This window comes from Elgaria multicarinata, chromosome 1 (assembly GCF_023053635.1).
Source record: "Elgaria multicarinata webbii isolate HBS135686 ecotype San Diego chromosome 1, rElgMul1.1.pri, whole genome shotgun sequence".
In the NCBI taxonomy this organism is placed as follows: domain Eukaryota; kingdom Metazoa; phylum Chordata; class Lepidosauria; order Squamata; family Anguidae; genus Elgaria; species Elgaria multicarinata.
The window spans coordinates 147,760,102-147,774,726 of NC_086171.1; the positions used below are offsets into that span (position 1 = coordinate 147,760,102).

The 14,625-nt window shown below is 37.3% G+C and overlaps 1 protein-coding gene across 1 annotated transcript in view; it reads left to right on the plus strand.

Annotated features, from left to right (window-relative positions):
- Nucleotides 1–14,625, plus strand: part of TUT4 (terminal uridylyl transferase 4) — a 44,000-nt gene that overhangs the window by 22,239 nt on the left and 7,136 nt on the right. Inside the window, exons 13-26 of the mRNA XM_063138809.1 lie at nucleotides 815–1,545; nucleotides 4,088–4,238; nucleotides 5,323–5,409; nucleotides 5,989–6,092; nucleotides 6,211–6,268; nucleotides 6,365–6,468; nucleotides 7,649–7,738; nucleotides 8,762–8,875; nucleotides 9,856–9,933; nucleotides 11,873–12,050; nucleotides 12,178–12,225; nucleotides 12,309–12,391; nucleotides 13,072–13,187; nucleotides 14,130–14,293. Coding sequence (XP_062994879.1) covers nucleotides 815–1,545; nucleotides 4,088–4,238; nucleotides 5,323–5,409; nucleotides 5,989–6,092; nucleotides 6,211–6,268; nucleotides 6,365–6,468; nucleotides 7,649–7,738; nucleotides 8,762–8,875; nucleotides 9,856–9,933; nucleotides 11,873–12,050; nucleotides 12,178–12,225; nucleotides 12,309–12,391; nucleotides 13,072–13,187; nucleotides 14,130–14,293 — 2,106 coding nt within the window. The remainder of the gene's footprint in view (nucleotides 1–814; nucleotides 1,546–4,087; nucleotides 4,239–5,322; nucleotides 5,410–5,988; nucleotides 6,093–6,210; nucleotides 6,269–6,364; nucleotides 6,469–7,648; nucleotides 7,739–8,761; nucleotides 8,876–9,855; nucleotides 9,934–11,872; nucleotides 12,051–12,177; nucleotides 12,226–12,308; nucleotides 12,392–13,071; nucleotides 13,188–14,129; nucleotides 14,294–14,625) is intronic.

The window sequence follows — 14,625 nt, forward strand, 5'->3', positions numbered from 1 at the left end:
GGAGCAGTCACCCTGATGAGAATGGGAATGTTTTTCCTGTCTTCGCTATATTATTATTCATAATTGTAATAAAAAGAAGTTAGATTCAAGACAATTTGAGGGGGGGGCTGGCCTAAGGTCTATGGATAATAGTAGGGCTTAAGAAGACCTTGCTGGATCAGACCAAAGATCCATCTAGTCCAATACTCTGTTTCCACAGTGGTCAACCAGCTGTTGATCCACAAGCAGGACACGGTGTAATAACACCCTCCCACCCATATTCCCCAGCAACTAGTTTATACGGGCTTACTACCTTTGACCCTAAAGGTAGCACATAGCCATCAGGACTAGTAGTCATTGACTTGTATTGTATAAAATTAGGGCTGTCATTTGATAAAAGAAATCATATGAGTTTTGTACAGATTTGATTGGTTTGATTAAATTTATTAAGTTTTACTATGAGAAAAAAGTTCTGAATAAAACAAGGATACTTTCTTTGTGTGATTTTTTTTAAATTATGAAGGCATGTGTCCCAACAGGAATCATATTAGAAGAGAGGCATTCCATGTTCTTACTCCCATACAAAGGAATACCTCATTTTACAATGACAGTTACAACCTGCAGAGTGTTTTTTTAATAAATACTTGTTCTTAAAATATCTGCTAACTCATTAATTAGGGACAGCCTTTTTAGTCAGTCAAAATGTTTACATCAATTACTTGGATTAATCAACTAAAATGTTGCAGCCCTATTTAAAATGCAATGTAGTAATATCACATTGAAGGACGTAACTGAACAGCAACAACAAACTTATTGCTGGTTTATCTTTTTCTAGATCCCTTTGCACTAAAAAGAAATGTTGCACGGAGCCTGAACAGCCAGATGGTGTTTGAGTACATCCTTGAGAGGTTCAGGACAGCATATAAATATTTTGCATGTCCACAGAATAAAGATGGGAGTAAGCCCAAACCAGATTCCAGAAAAAAGGAAAAGGGGAAAAATGGTAGCAAAAAACCTGGAGAACCTGTAAACAATTGTTGCCTTCCACAGCAGGACAACGTTACAGAGAAGCAGAACACAGGCCATTCATGTAATATACAGGAGCATGAGTTTAATGAATGTAATGAAATGGAAACTACATCTAGGAGATGTACTTCTGAAAACTTTAAAAGCTTGGTGGTAAAAAAACCAGGAATTGTAAACACAAACTCTGAAGACAAAGGGGAAACTGTGTCCCTTATTACTAGTGAATACTGTGAATTAGAACAGAAATCACTTAAAGCAAAAGATGATCAAGAACTGTCAGCCGAAGAGGGCCCAAGCCAGTGTTGTGTTTTTAGTGAACGTACATCCCTTGATGCAGATTCTGTTAGTGAATTACCTGACACTGAAAGTAAACAGAGTTCGGTAATGGAGTTTCCACAAAAGAGTATGTGCTCAAGCACTAGCACATCAGCTACCTCGCATAATTGCAAAGCAGTAGGAGACATTCAAGACACTAAAGATGAAGTCACCACAGAAGATATGCATTATGTGTTTGATAAATTTATCTTGACTTCTGGAAAGGTAAGATGAGGTCAAAACTACTTTTTTTCTATTTCTTTTTCAATCTTCTTTCCCATAACAATATTTTAAGATTCTTGTTAAAATAATGCTTTGGTATGTTTTGTTTTGTCAATAGACTGCTCCATCTGAGTCCACTACCAGAACCAAGCCCCAGAGATTTATTGCTGTAATCTTTCAGTCATTCAGCCTTGGTGCCATTCCCTAAATTTTTCAGGCTGCATGGGATAAACAACAACTCTCAACAATTTGGTTAAAAGGTTTTCCACATTCTTTCCTGACATAAAGGACAATTTCAAGTTGTTCTCCAAATCAGTGGTACCCATAGATAGGAGGGTCCTACACAGGCTTCATGTGACTTGATTCTTTTTCCAACAACAAAGCCTCCACGCCTGACTAAAGTACTCGTCTTATGGGCTGGATGGCTACTCTCCAAGATTCCACCAGAAACCAGATATCTTGAGGAAGGCCCCAACAATCTGACCAGAACAGCAGAGTTCGTTGAAGATTCTTCCATACATTCTCAGCCTATTCACACATCATGACAGACCATCGTGGATTAATCTCCCCACGGGTCCTGTTGTGTTGTTCTGGGCACCCACAGGCACAATTTTTGCATGATGGCCACAGGTACGTGCCTTGCTGTGACTTGTCATGTCATACAAACCCAAGCAGCAGGGGTTGTTTGAGGGTTAGACAATGCTCAAATAACTCTAAAACAAGCCATGGGTTATTTGAGAGTTGTCCAACCCTCAGACAACCTCTGCTGCCTTGGTTCGTTTTGACTCCATTTCACAGTTCTTGATTGGCACTCTTCTGCTGGTTTTCTAGTCTCCATGTTTTCATGATCAATAATAATGCCTTACTGAATGCTATCTTTTATTATCCTTTTAGTATGTAAACTTTTAACTGTCTTTATATATTTGTCAAATAAAACACAGCATAGCCAAGAACATGTTGAACAAATATAGAATGGACTTAAAACACTTGAAGTTCATTTTTGTTTTTACAGGTTACCTACTTCTTGATACTAATGGTTAAAAATATTTTGAGTTAACCAGATTTTTGTAAAAAAAACACAATAAAACCCACAGGGTTTCTGTTACATTTTTTCTTTTTTAAAAAAGTATTAGTTTAGAAAGGCTTCTACTTTCTCCAGGATTTGGTCATGGTGATCAAGGAAAAAGTGACATTCCTCCATTTATGTTTATGAAGCTTTGCAATTACAATTTGAATCATTTGCTGTTGGGCATTTTATAGTTCTTCAAATCTTAGACAAGAGTTCCTTCTGTAATTTTCAACTTGGAAAATATATTTATGGTGAGTTGGATCCAAACCTGCTCTTGCATGAGTGCAAGGCAGTTCTGTTCTTACAAGTTGCCCCCACCCTCACAGTACAGCCCTCTGTGCCATTTCCCAACGCGATTCTGGAGTGTTCATCAGGAGTGGCTTTTCAGGATATAAAGGAGTGGGTGGGAGAGCAGCCAGTATCAAATTTTGAGGCACTCACCAGCTCATAGTTGAGAAAATATTTCAAGTTTCTAGACAACAGCATCAGATTTTTAGGGCTTAGGCTAACTAGGCACCTGGTGTTTTTCCAACCTGATATTTCACCTGTTTGTTATCATCTACAGTTCATTAGCCTTTTGTTGCTGTGGTTAGTAACAGAGAATAAAAAAATAAAATAATTTTAGCTAATTTTTAAAGTATACAATTAGAGTTTAGAGCTCACACAGAGAGAGGGATCTTTGAGTGGGACATAACACAAGGAAAACAGTCATGACTGCATAAGCACATTCCAGAAGCAAACAAACGGAAGTTTGTTTTGGAACTTCTAACCTATACTCTGAAGCTTTCTTGTCTCTGTTGTCAACAAAACTATTCCAGCTGTATGCCAAGCCCAAAACTTGCCAAGACCTGTGCTTATTTTCTCAGTTCCAAATTTCTTAAGTTGCTTTTTTTGTTTTTGCTATGCCCATCACAGCCACCACTTCTGGCTTTTCCTTATCTTTATTTAGTTGTACATGGAAATGCATTGAACTCTTCCTGAGGTTCCTGCAATATAGGGGGCTTTTATGGGGAATATTTAAGCCCCATATAGTTTTGGCCACAGTTCAGAGGCTACTGAGGGAAAGTTTATGGTTTTCTGAGACATATTGTGCAGTTGGGGCTAAAGCTGTGCAAGTCCTCCCATTCCACCATCAAGCTTCAGTAAGTATAAAGGGGTGAAGTATTGGTCACTTTTGCTCATTGGACCTGAACAAGGCAGGAACCCAGGACTAGTTTCAGCTTTCTGTATACAGCTCTCTGGCATTATGGGAACAACTTTGGGACATGCGATATACATGCATATATGCCTCCCTCTCATTTCTAATATATGAAGCAGGCCTGAAAAGATAGTGATTTTCCCAAGGCTGCTCATTGAGTTGAGCTAATACCTGAATCCATAATTTCCCCCACTGTAACACACATATCCTTAGGAAAAATAACACAGCATACTTGAACAACTTTAATATAAATCTTGTTTATTTTGTGTCTTCCATAGCCACCAACTATAGTATGCAGTATCTGCAAAAGGGATGGCCATTCCAAAAATGACTGCCCAGAAGATTTTAAGAAAATTGATCTAAAACCACTACCACCAATGACAAGTAGATTTAGAGAAATTCTTGATCTAGTATGTAAAAGGTGCTTTGGTAAGTACAATTTTGCTGTTGGGCTCAGGTTGTGAGTTCTGTTTTAAAATTTAACAGCACAAGATAAACACATTAAACTGGGATTTTCCATGCTTAAGTCAGTGGAAAGAAGTTATTTTTATGTGACTGACAATAGAAGGTGCTCTTGTGTTCTAGTTCACAGTCTCCAGGGTGTTTTGGAATTCGTCATGGATTTGCCAATAACAGGTAGCTAAAGTGGCCAGGAAAGTAGTTTTAGTAACTACTTTAGTAACAACAAGTTTTTGCACTCGCAACAAAGGAACATGATTTTTTTCCTTTATGGATTTTGTCTGATACTTAAGATTACACGGTTGTATCATAAATGTAAAATACCATCATCAGATGTTGATACTGATTACAGGGATGAGTAAAATAATTGCTATATGAAAATAGTTCAGAAGCATCAGCTGGTACAAAATAGGGCAGCAAGATTTTTAATGGGGACTGGTTGATATGTTCATATTAAGCTAATGCTCTATGATCTGCACTGGCTTCCAGTCCATTTCTGGGACCAGTTCAAAGTCCTGGTATTAATTTTTAAAGTCCTAAATGGCTTGGGGCCAGGGTACGTGAAGTCTTGTCTATGCATATTTATATTTGCCGAGACCCAAAGATCATGTTCAGAGGCCATTCTCCAGGTATTCTTGCCAAATGTGGGGAGGTAGGTGACTACTAAGGAATGGGAGTTTCCATGATTATGGAATGTCCTCCCAAGAGATGCTTGCCTGATGCTTAGATTGTGGGGTTTTTGGTTCCATGTGAAGACCTTTTTATTTTCATAGGCTTTTTAGTCCTTCAGCTTTGCTTTTAAGTGAGTTACTCTGTTTTTGGACCTTTATACTGCTGCTGGCTTTTACTCCATTGTTTACTTTGTTTTTATGCTGTTTTAAACATGTATAGGTTTTATATTTTATCAGGTTATAATTTGGGGTTTTAACTTTTGTGATGCCCAGAGAGTTTTGGTTGTTGGATTGTATAGAAATGTAGTAAATAACTAAGTTCACTGAGATAAATATTTATGTTAGATGTTGCTAAATGTCTCAATTAACTTCTTTTTGTTTAGATGAGTTGTCACCTCCTTTCTCAGAACAACAAAATCGAGAACAGATTCTGGCAAGTTTGGAAAGATTTATTCGAAAAGAATATAATGGTATGTAACAGAAAACTTTGAAAAGCACCTTGTTTTAATAAAATCATACTTTATTTGTAGTAATCTATCTTACTATTTACAGATTTATTATATACATAAGTCCACCTCTCCTGAAACTTCAGGTGGTGTACAACAAATCATTATATAAGATTGGAACCAGTTTTAATCATACACATAGAGTAGACCTAATGAAATCAATGGAACTTACGTTAGTCATGACTAATTAAAGTCCCATTGATTTTAGTGGATCTTTTCCAAATATGTAAGTCTGAATTCAACTCATTGTATTGGATGTCACACAGCTATGTCTGTGTGACAAATATTATTACAGAAAGGAAATGTTGTTTTTAAAGCATGATATGTTTCAGTTCATTATCAAATATTCATGGACATTAAAGCATTCTTCCAGGCACTAGGAAAAGTAACATGTGCTCGATAACTCATCAGGGGTTATACTGTGTCTGCTATAATATGGATTATATAATTTTGTTGGTGAATATGATCACTCAGTCATTTTTCAATTGTGCTGAACAAGTTTAAAGATAAATAAAAAATCTGTTACTTTGTTCTTTTGATCAGACAAAGCCAGACTATGTCTGTTTGGCTCTTCAAAGAATGGATTTGGATTCCGTGACAGTGACCTGGATATTTGCATGACACTAGAAGGCCATGAAAATGCAGAGGTAGTATTTTTTTTAAAAAAAATAATTATATAGTTGAAGGAAGACCTAGAGTAATGTCATATGCATATTCAAATACTTGCTGTTCTCTAAGGTTTTTTTTATCCCTTTCCTCCCCTAGAAATTAAACTGTAAAGAAATTATAGAAAGTTTGGCAAAGGTTCTTAAGAAGCATCCAGGTATGTGTGTTGTACTATGCGTTGTCTGATGTATCCATTTATGTTTGGTTTTATGTTATCAGGGATAATTTACATGTCAAGCTCTTACCTTCTCAGGTTTAAGAAACATTCTGCCTATAACAACAGCCAAAGTGCCTATAGTAAAATTTGAGCACAGACGAAGTTGCTTGGAAGGAGATATCAGCTTATACAATACACTGGCAAGTATCTGTTTCAGTAAAAATCACACTGTTCAAAGCTTGCCTGGTTATGCTAATTCTTTAAAGCCTAAAAAATGCAAGTAGTATTTAATATTTTCAGTAAAGATCAAATGAAAAGGTAAAGAATGTTTTCTTAATTTGGGGGTGGGGTTATATATAAACAGATGTCATTGAAAGAAACAAATACAGGGGCTAATTGAATACACAAAGGGACGTACTTATAAATTGCCCACCTTAGCTGAATTTTCCTTTTTTGGGGGAGGGTGCCCCACAGAATTTTCAGCCCACTGTGGAGTGCAGAGGGTGACAATTGCTCCTAGACCTCCGGAAGTTGCCCACCCTACTATACATGATTCAATTTAAATGGAATCTTTACCATAGATGTTTTCCCTAACAGAAGCTAATGATTTACAGACTGTGTTCAGACAACACGATAACCAACAGTGGTTTAAATAATAGACAGTTGGTTATTTAACCCACCTGGAGTTATCGTAGTGCTGATACTAATCCACATCATGGTTGATTATTATCATGTTGTATGGGGTGTACCTCCTAGATAAACAACTATTGAAATGACTATTACCCCACTGTTCACTATCATATCGTCTGAACACAGTCAAAGTCTTAAAAACTGCAAGTAGTATCTTGAATAAAGATTACATTTCATTTTCAAATGATGTATTTTTCATGACAGTATAATGCACATAGACCACATTCCTTATCCCCAGTTTCTCTTCTAAGTGAGTTACACAGGTCATCATCAGCCACTGTGGTTTGTGCAACAGAATAGTGTTCCAGTTCAGGTTCCACTAGTACTTTGTATAGTTGTGTTGTGTTTTGAACTGGCAATAGAAACTACAATAACAAATGGGAATGAAATGAGCACTATTTTTCTTAGAATGACTTTGTTTTTGAGATTTAGGCTGTGATCCTATGCACTTTTAGCTAGGAGTAATTTCCATTTAACTTATTTCTGAGTAAACATGCTTAGGATTGTGCTGCGTAACTGGCTACTTTTTAGTGTTCCACCAATGTGCATCTTTCTCTGAATTTGCATTTGGTGTTCTTTTGACCTGTCCACAATTTTATAACAATGTTAGAATAGTGTATAATGATTGGATTGCACAGGGTAGCATCCTGAACGAAAGTCTGATATCTAAACCATTGACTTGTTTCCCAGGCACAGCACAATACGAGAATGCTTGCAACCTATGCAGCCATTGATCCAAGAGTGCAATATTTAGGATACACAATGAAAGTTTTTGCAAAGGTAAATGTAAGTGACAGGAATAACTCAAACATGTGTGTGTTCAACAATCCCTGTTCCAAACAGTTGATGTACAAGTACAAGTTGTTTTGAAAATGGTATTCAGATGAGTTATGTAGTTATGTTCAAGTCTAGGAAGCTTGCACTATTTCTGATTTTAGACAGTATCTTTGATATTGCTGCTGAAACTACTAGTGGTATTATATTGGTCAATACAAACTTATGTTTTCATAGTCAGTTTACGTGGTTGGATTATATCTGTATGATAGCAAACTTAAGCCAGCAGCAGTAACAGAAATTGACACACTAGTCATATGGTACCCTAAGATTGCTTTTTTGCCAGTCTAAAATTATTCTCTTTGACTATAATTGTAACATTACAAATAACTAATTTGTGGGTCTATAAACTCAACAGGTGGCTTTATTGTTGGCTGCCTTTTCACTTGAAGTCTTTAATAGGCTCCATGAAAACAATCAGTAAGAATTTTGGTAGAAAGTGTAAATTTATATTTAGATTGTAGAGCTAGCATTTTTCTGTGTCAGTGGCACTTCAGTCAGAGTGAAATATGTAGAAGCCAGGATCAAAAGCAGTACTTTAAACATGTCCAGGGATTTGTAGGGTACCCTGTGGGATTTTTTACTTCTTTAAAGAGCAGACATCCATGCCATATCATAAATGGCTTTTGAACTCCTGGTAGTTTAAAGAACTCCCATGTAACATGGGAATTGCTGCTTAAGAAACAGATCAATCAGTGCCCTGTGGAACTAGTTCTACAGTTCTTTGGAGCTTTCTCATTTTTTAGGTGTCTTTCTACAAATGAGACCTTCCAGTAATAGTATACTTGTGTGCATTTGACTTTGAGTATGTTTAATATATCTTGGAAGCTGAAAATACTATATTTGGATTTGTCACCAGCATCACAAAATAAGTTTTCTAATGAAACAAATAGTATATTTTTCTAGCATCCTATTTGTTAGAGCTAAATCTCATCACATGTTCATTGCATTCAAATTATATCTGACCAGCGTTGTGATATTGGAGATGCATCCAGAGGGAGCCTGTCTTCTTATGCCTATATCCTTATGGTGTTATACTTTCTACAACAGAGAGACCCACCAGTAATTCCAGTTCTTCAAGAGGTAGGTTTTAAGGAGAATATGACATGGAATACAGTTGTGGACTTTCTGTTTCTTCTCAATTCACTTTGCACGTGAGACCAGTGTTGGGTATGGTTCTTTCTGAAGAGTTGTTCAAGTCAGAACTGTGTCTTTCCCTAGCCGCCCCATGGGTTCTTAACCTTGTCACCATGAACCACTTCTATGGCTTTTCATACATTACAAGATTCTAGTGCAGAAGGCATTTCTAAGTAGGAATTAATGTGCTACTTGAGATCATCATGTAAAGCTGCCCTAAGACAAGAAAAATGTAAACTTTCTCTATTGGAGCTAAAAGCAAAGAAACAAAAGAAATATTCTCTAGGTTGATTATTTGTCAAGGCTAAAAATAATAAGTTACTGGTTTTAGCTTGATTTTTAAAACCAAACTGAGATATCTATTTGTAGTATAAGAGGGCAATCCTATGGCCCCTAGAGAGTGTCTGAGGGACATAAGATATTTTGAATTCCTGGATTTGAGGCCAGAGACAGCGCTATGACATCAGATGCAGGAGTCTGAGCTCCCCTCTCCCTTCAGCCAGTATGGAAAGATCTGCGCCAGTTGCTTCTAAAAGCTTGCTAACACGAGCTTGTAGAGGTGTCAAAAGGGTCTGGTGGGAGGGGAAGACAGGAGAAGCAGGGATATGAGCTCTCCCCAGCCATCCTCCATCTCCTTCCCTCCATGAAGCCTCTGCTAAACAGACAAAGCCTTTCCAGCTAAAATACATTGGATAATCATAAGCCTCTGAGTTCAGAGGCTTATGCATAGCCAGGACAGATCTCATAGGATTGCCCCCTCAGTCTGTTTTTGAACATATATAGACTGCATATTTCATTGCCCTCATGGGCCCTAGTAACATTTTCCTTGATGTTCTTGTTCTTTTTAAAAGAGATAATAGTTTTGTATTTTGAATTTGTTCAATTTTCTCTCCATTTTCTACCCTTATTCTTCCATGGCGTTCTAGATATTTGATGGACAACAAATTCCTCAGAGGATGGTTGATGGATGGAATGCTTTCTTCTTTGATGATACTGATGAACTGGTAATGTTCTAGTTCTGGAATAATCAATGAGCTTTTGGTCCTAGTTTTATTATACTACATGTAGTCTTCATAATTATTTATTAAAGAATCAACATAACTCCACACACACAAAAAGCAACTTCCTACACATTCTGTTGAACAAAGTACAAGGAAGAGATGGAAGTCAGAGGAAAATTAGTTATATCAAGAGCTTTCAAGAGATTTAGAATTAGAAAATCAAATCTTTTGGAAGCTGTTACATGGAAAACGTTGTAAATCTTATAGGGTTGTTTTTGGAATAATATGATTTAGTGACCTTATTTACATGTGGCAACCAATTAACCCATGGTTTGTCGGGAGTGAGTGAGCATGTTGCCTCTCACCACTTCCACTTTGTTTCCTATGTTTACCAAACAAGAGCTATGGTGTGTGAACCCCGAACTCAGGATTCTTGAAGGAGAAACTTAAGAGTTTTAACTTATGGTTTGTTGTTGGCTTAAATCTTTGGGTTCTTCCTCCCTTAACAATGCAGAGATCCGGGTTTGCGGAGCGTGACATTCTTGGGTTGTTTGGTAAACAGAAAACAAAGTGGGAGCAGCAGGTGGGTGGCATGCAGCTCGTTCGCCCCTGTGTAGCTGTGATAATCCATAGGTTGTTGTTACATGCAAACCAGGTCACTGTGGGGGGTTTTCCTTCTGTGAGAAGGTTGTTATTATTATTATTAATAATAATAATAATAATAATAATAATAATAATAATAATAATAATATTTTCTATTTAGCTAGATTTATACCCCAACTTTCCATAAAATATGTCCATGGTGACTAACACTAAAATCCACAATCAAAACAAAACATGTAAAACCATCTAAAAATCAAGTAAGAGCACATAAAAATAGTAGCCGGTTAAAACATCATTAAATTAAACTATGTGCTAAACCACAGATCAACAGAGAGGCCAAATTCCTGTTTAAATAAAGTTAATGCATGGCAGGAGAAAAGAGGAGAAATATTTGCGGTGGTGCAGAAACATGGAAAAGACAACAACTTGTGTTTCTAGGCAAGCAGGTGTCCTCTTCTCTGTACTGATACTGAGGGTGGAAGATAGATATTTGGTTGTGTTTTTTAAATGACAACGAGAATGAGAGGTGAAAGCTCCACAAGGACTGCAGATGATCTAAGCCATGTAGGAGCCATACAATTTGCCAATATCCTACGATGCCCAGAGAGTATCCTGTCTTCCTGTCACTGCTTACCTTCCTGCGCCATCTAAAGCAGTATTTCAGGGTGCTTGTTCAAGCCCTCTAAAAAGGACTAGCAGATGGAGTAGTGCTATTTTTAGATGGCAAAACATGGCACAGTCTTGCACTATGCCTACATGCTCCCTCGTTTTCTGTATTCTATGCTCAAAGGGCCAATGGCCAGAGATTGGAGGTGGGGCAAGAGAGAGTTTTCAAGCATAATTGTCATAGTGTTCCATTCTGTGTTTGGGTGCAGGAACAACACAGGGCTATCCCAGTTGCCAGTCCCAATGTTCCCCCCTGAAAAACTATTTGCTGTACAAGTCAATTGAAAATTGCTTGCGTTGATCACTGACAAGTGAGATGTTTCAGTAAATCTATAAGGCAAAAGAAAGTGGGGTAGTCTGGACTACAGTTTAGGTGGTTCCCTTTCAACACTAATGCTTCTTGCAGCTAATGAATTTTCTGTCTCTGTATTGAGAATGTTAGGAGGGGAGGTACCCTTACCTTGAGTTTGTATATGTTCATTTTCCATGAACATAAAAATACTTCTATTCCTTTTCTTGTCTACCATGCGGCAGCATATATTAAGAACAATTACAGCTTCACACTAATCAAGTACTTCAAAATGTGTTATTTCAGAACCATCCCAAAGTTAAAAGTATTATGTTCCGAAGAAATTGTACTGTGTTAACTTTATCTGCTATAACCTTTATACAGAAAAAACGTTTACCTTCTCTTGGGAAAAACACAGAATCACTTGGAGAACTCTGGTTAGGGTTACTGCGATTTTACACTGAAGAGTTTGACTTCAAGGAGTATGTCATCAGCATTCGGCAGAAGAAGCTGTTAACCACCTTTGAGAAACAGTGGACATCCAAATGCATTGCTATTGAAGGTACTTTGTTAACTAATAAAAATAATACATTTTTCTGAAGAAATTTTCATTAGCATTAATAGGAGACTTGTGCTGCTGAATTTTTTTTACCAGATCTTTTACTATTGTTTTTATTTCCTTTGCACAGATCCTTTTGACTTGAATCATAACCTGGGTGCAGGAGTTTCCAGAAAAAGTAAGTCTTAGAAAACGCTATTTAGCACTATTGAATTTCTCAAACAACATGAGTGCGTTAACCTTTTCTTTTTTCTTTTCCAGTGACCAATTTCATAATGAAGGCATTAATCAATGGGAGAAAACTATTTGGTACCCCTTTCTATCCAGTCTTAGGAAGAGAAGCTGTAAGCTGCAATTTCTTGAGATCTTTCATATTCTGTGTGTCTATGTGTTAGCATCCAATGCGTTAGACAAATAGCTAACACTCATGCAAGCTAATTCCAGGCTTACTTTGAATAACTGAGCATAACCAAGTTGACAGAACAGAACCAAACTCTTCTCAATACTCCCTCGCTTACCTAAAGCATGTGATTGTCCATCTCTATGACTGTTGCTCCCTGCATGAATGCAGTCTTAAGAATGATTAGTTTATATGATTAGGTGTTTTGCAAAACTCGAAAACCTGCACTGTCTTAGATTGCTTGTTGCCCTGTTAAAAAATACTGACTGGACTATTCCCCATTATATGAGAGTAAACCCTATAGGACTGAATGAGGCTTACTTCCAAGTAGACATGCATAGGATTGCACTGATCATTTCACCTGTAAAAACCCTAATCTACTATTAATATAACTTTGTTACAAATGAGTTCTGAATATGTGAAAACACTATCCTTATTTTTTTAATGTCTCAGTTACTGAGGGTGGGGGCAGTGGGATTAGACTTTTCCCCTTAATGAATGCCTTGTTTATTAGCATATGCAACTGTTGTTGCTCCCTCCATTTTTTTCTTACTTCTGTATTCTCCCTTTGCAGAAAGTGAATTCAGGTAACTTATAAGTAATGGTTTGTTCTCCCCCCTTCAGGAATACTTTTTCAACTCTAAAGTATTGACTGATGGAGAACTGGCGCCCAATGACAGATGCTGCCGTGTCTGTGGCAAAATTGGTCACTACATGAAGGACTGTCCCAAAAGGAGAAGGTTGGGAAAATAAACACACACTACTCATTTACATTTACGCTGAATGAAAATGAAGAAAATATTTTGTAGAGAAAATTAATATGTCTGCACTTCTTGTTTGCCTGAGGAAATGCATTCCACTATCTTAATTGTGCTTTTGGAATTGGTTGTTGAAAAAGTCACATATTCAGTCTTTTCCCTGAAGAAAGTCTGAACAGCCCAGGAGTTGATATCGCTTGGTGCTAAATATTGTAGATTACTATCTACTTGCTCTGTAATCTTTTTACGTTTTCAGGAACAGTATCATAAGTGTCCTCTGCCTTTAAGGGGAAATGTTGTGATGAGACTCAGAGAATACTAGCAAGATCTATTTATTGACCTGTTTATTTAAGTCACCATGACCTGTGACTCATGCTGGGTGAGCAGCCACAATTTTGACTATGCAGCCCTTAATTGGGGGTTGTGCCATGTCGTCTGACTCCAACCATCATGGCTTATTTAAGGTTTAAGTAACACTTGCATAACCCTCGATTTGTAGTAGGGTCATGTGAGGGTTGTATGTTCAGTATGGTGGCCATGTGCACCATATCATGTCAACTGAATCAATTCAAAACACGATTTTCTAGGAAATGTAGCATTGATTGACCCTTTAATAGTTTCTATCTCTAGTTGTTCTGAGAAAGGGTGAAAACCATCTGTGGCAGTTTAGAGGTGAAATTATTTTGAAGTGCATTCTGAATCCTGTAGTCTTCAGGTTAAACGGCATTCTCCAATACATTTCAAATTTGCCTATCTTAATTTCCCCCGATTTTTTGTCCACAAAGTGGCATGAAATGAAGATTCAAAGCCTTTTATTTCATCCCTTTCCTCTTTGCATTTATACCCTTGTTGGTTGCTTTTGGCAGTAGTTACACAGCTTCAAGGATATTTTAAAGCTTTACTTTAAAACTTTTACCCATTTAGGCTGAAGAAAAAGGAGAATGAGAGAGATGATGAAAAGGAAGTAAAGGAGGAAGATAGAGAGACTAGAGAAAAGAGATGTTTTATTTGTGGTGATGTAGGACATGTCCGAAGGGATTGTCCTGAATTCAAGCAGGCTTCAAGACAAAGAAGCAATGGAGTTCAAGGTAAAACAAAACTTCCCCCACCAAATTTTGCATTCTGGTACTTCCAATTCTCTTTAGACAATTTTGTGGTTATCTCCAGTTGGAAAACAAGATGCTCTGGGCTATGAATTTTCTTCACTAGATGATTTATTTGAAATAAACCCTTCTTGCAGGATTTGAGCCTGTTTGCTTTAAAACAGGGGTGAGAAACCTCCTGCCCAAGGGCCGGATGCAGCTTCCTGCTTAATTTTATCTGGCCTTTGGATATTTATATGGAACTTCTCTCCCACCCTCTTCACCAGCAAGCACCTTCCAACAGTGGTGTCCAACACCCCTTGTCCTACCAGCGTTTC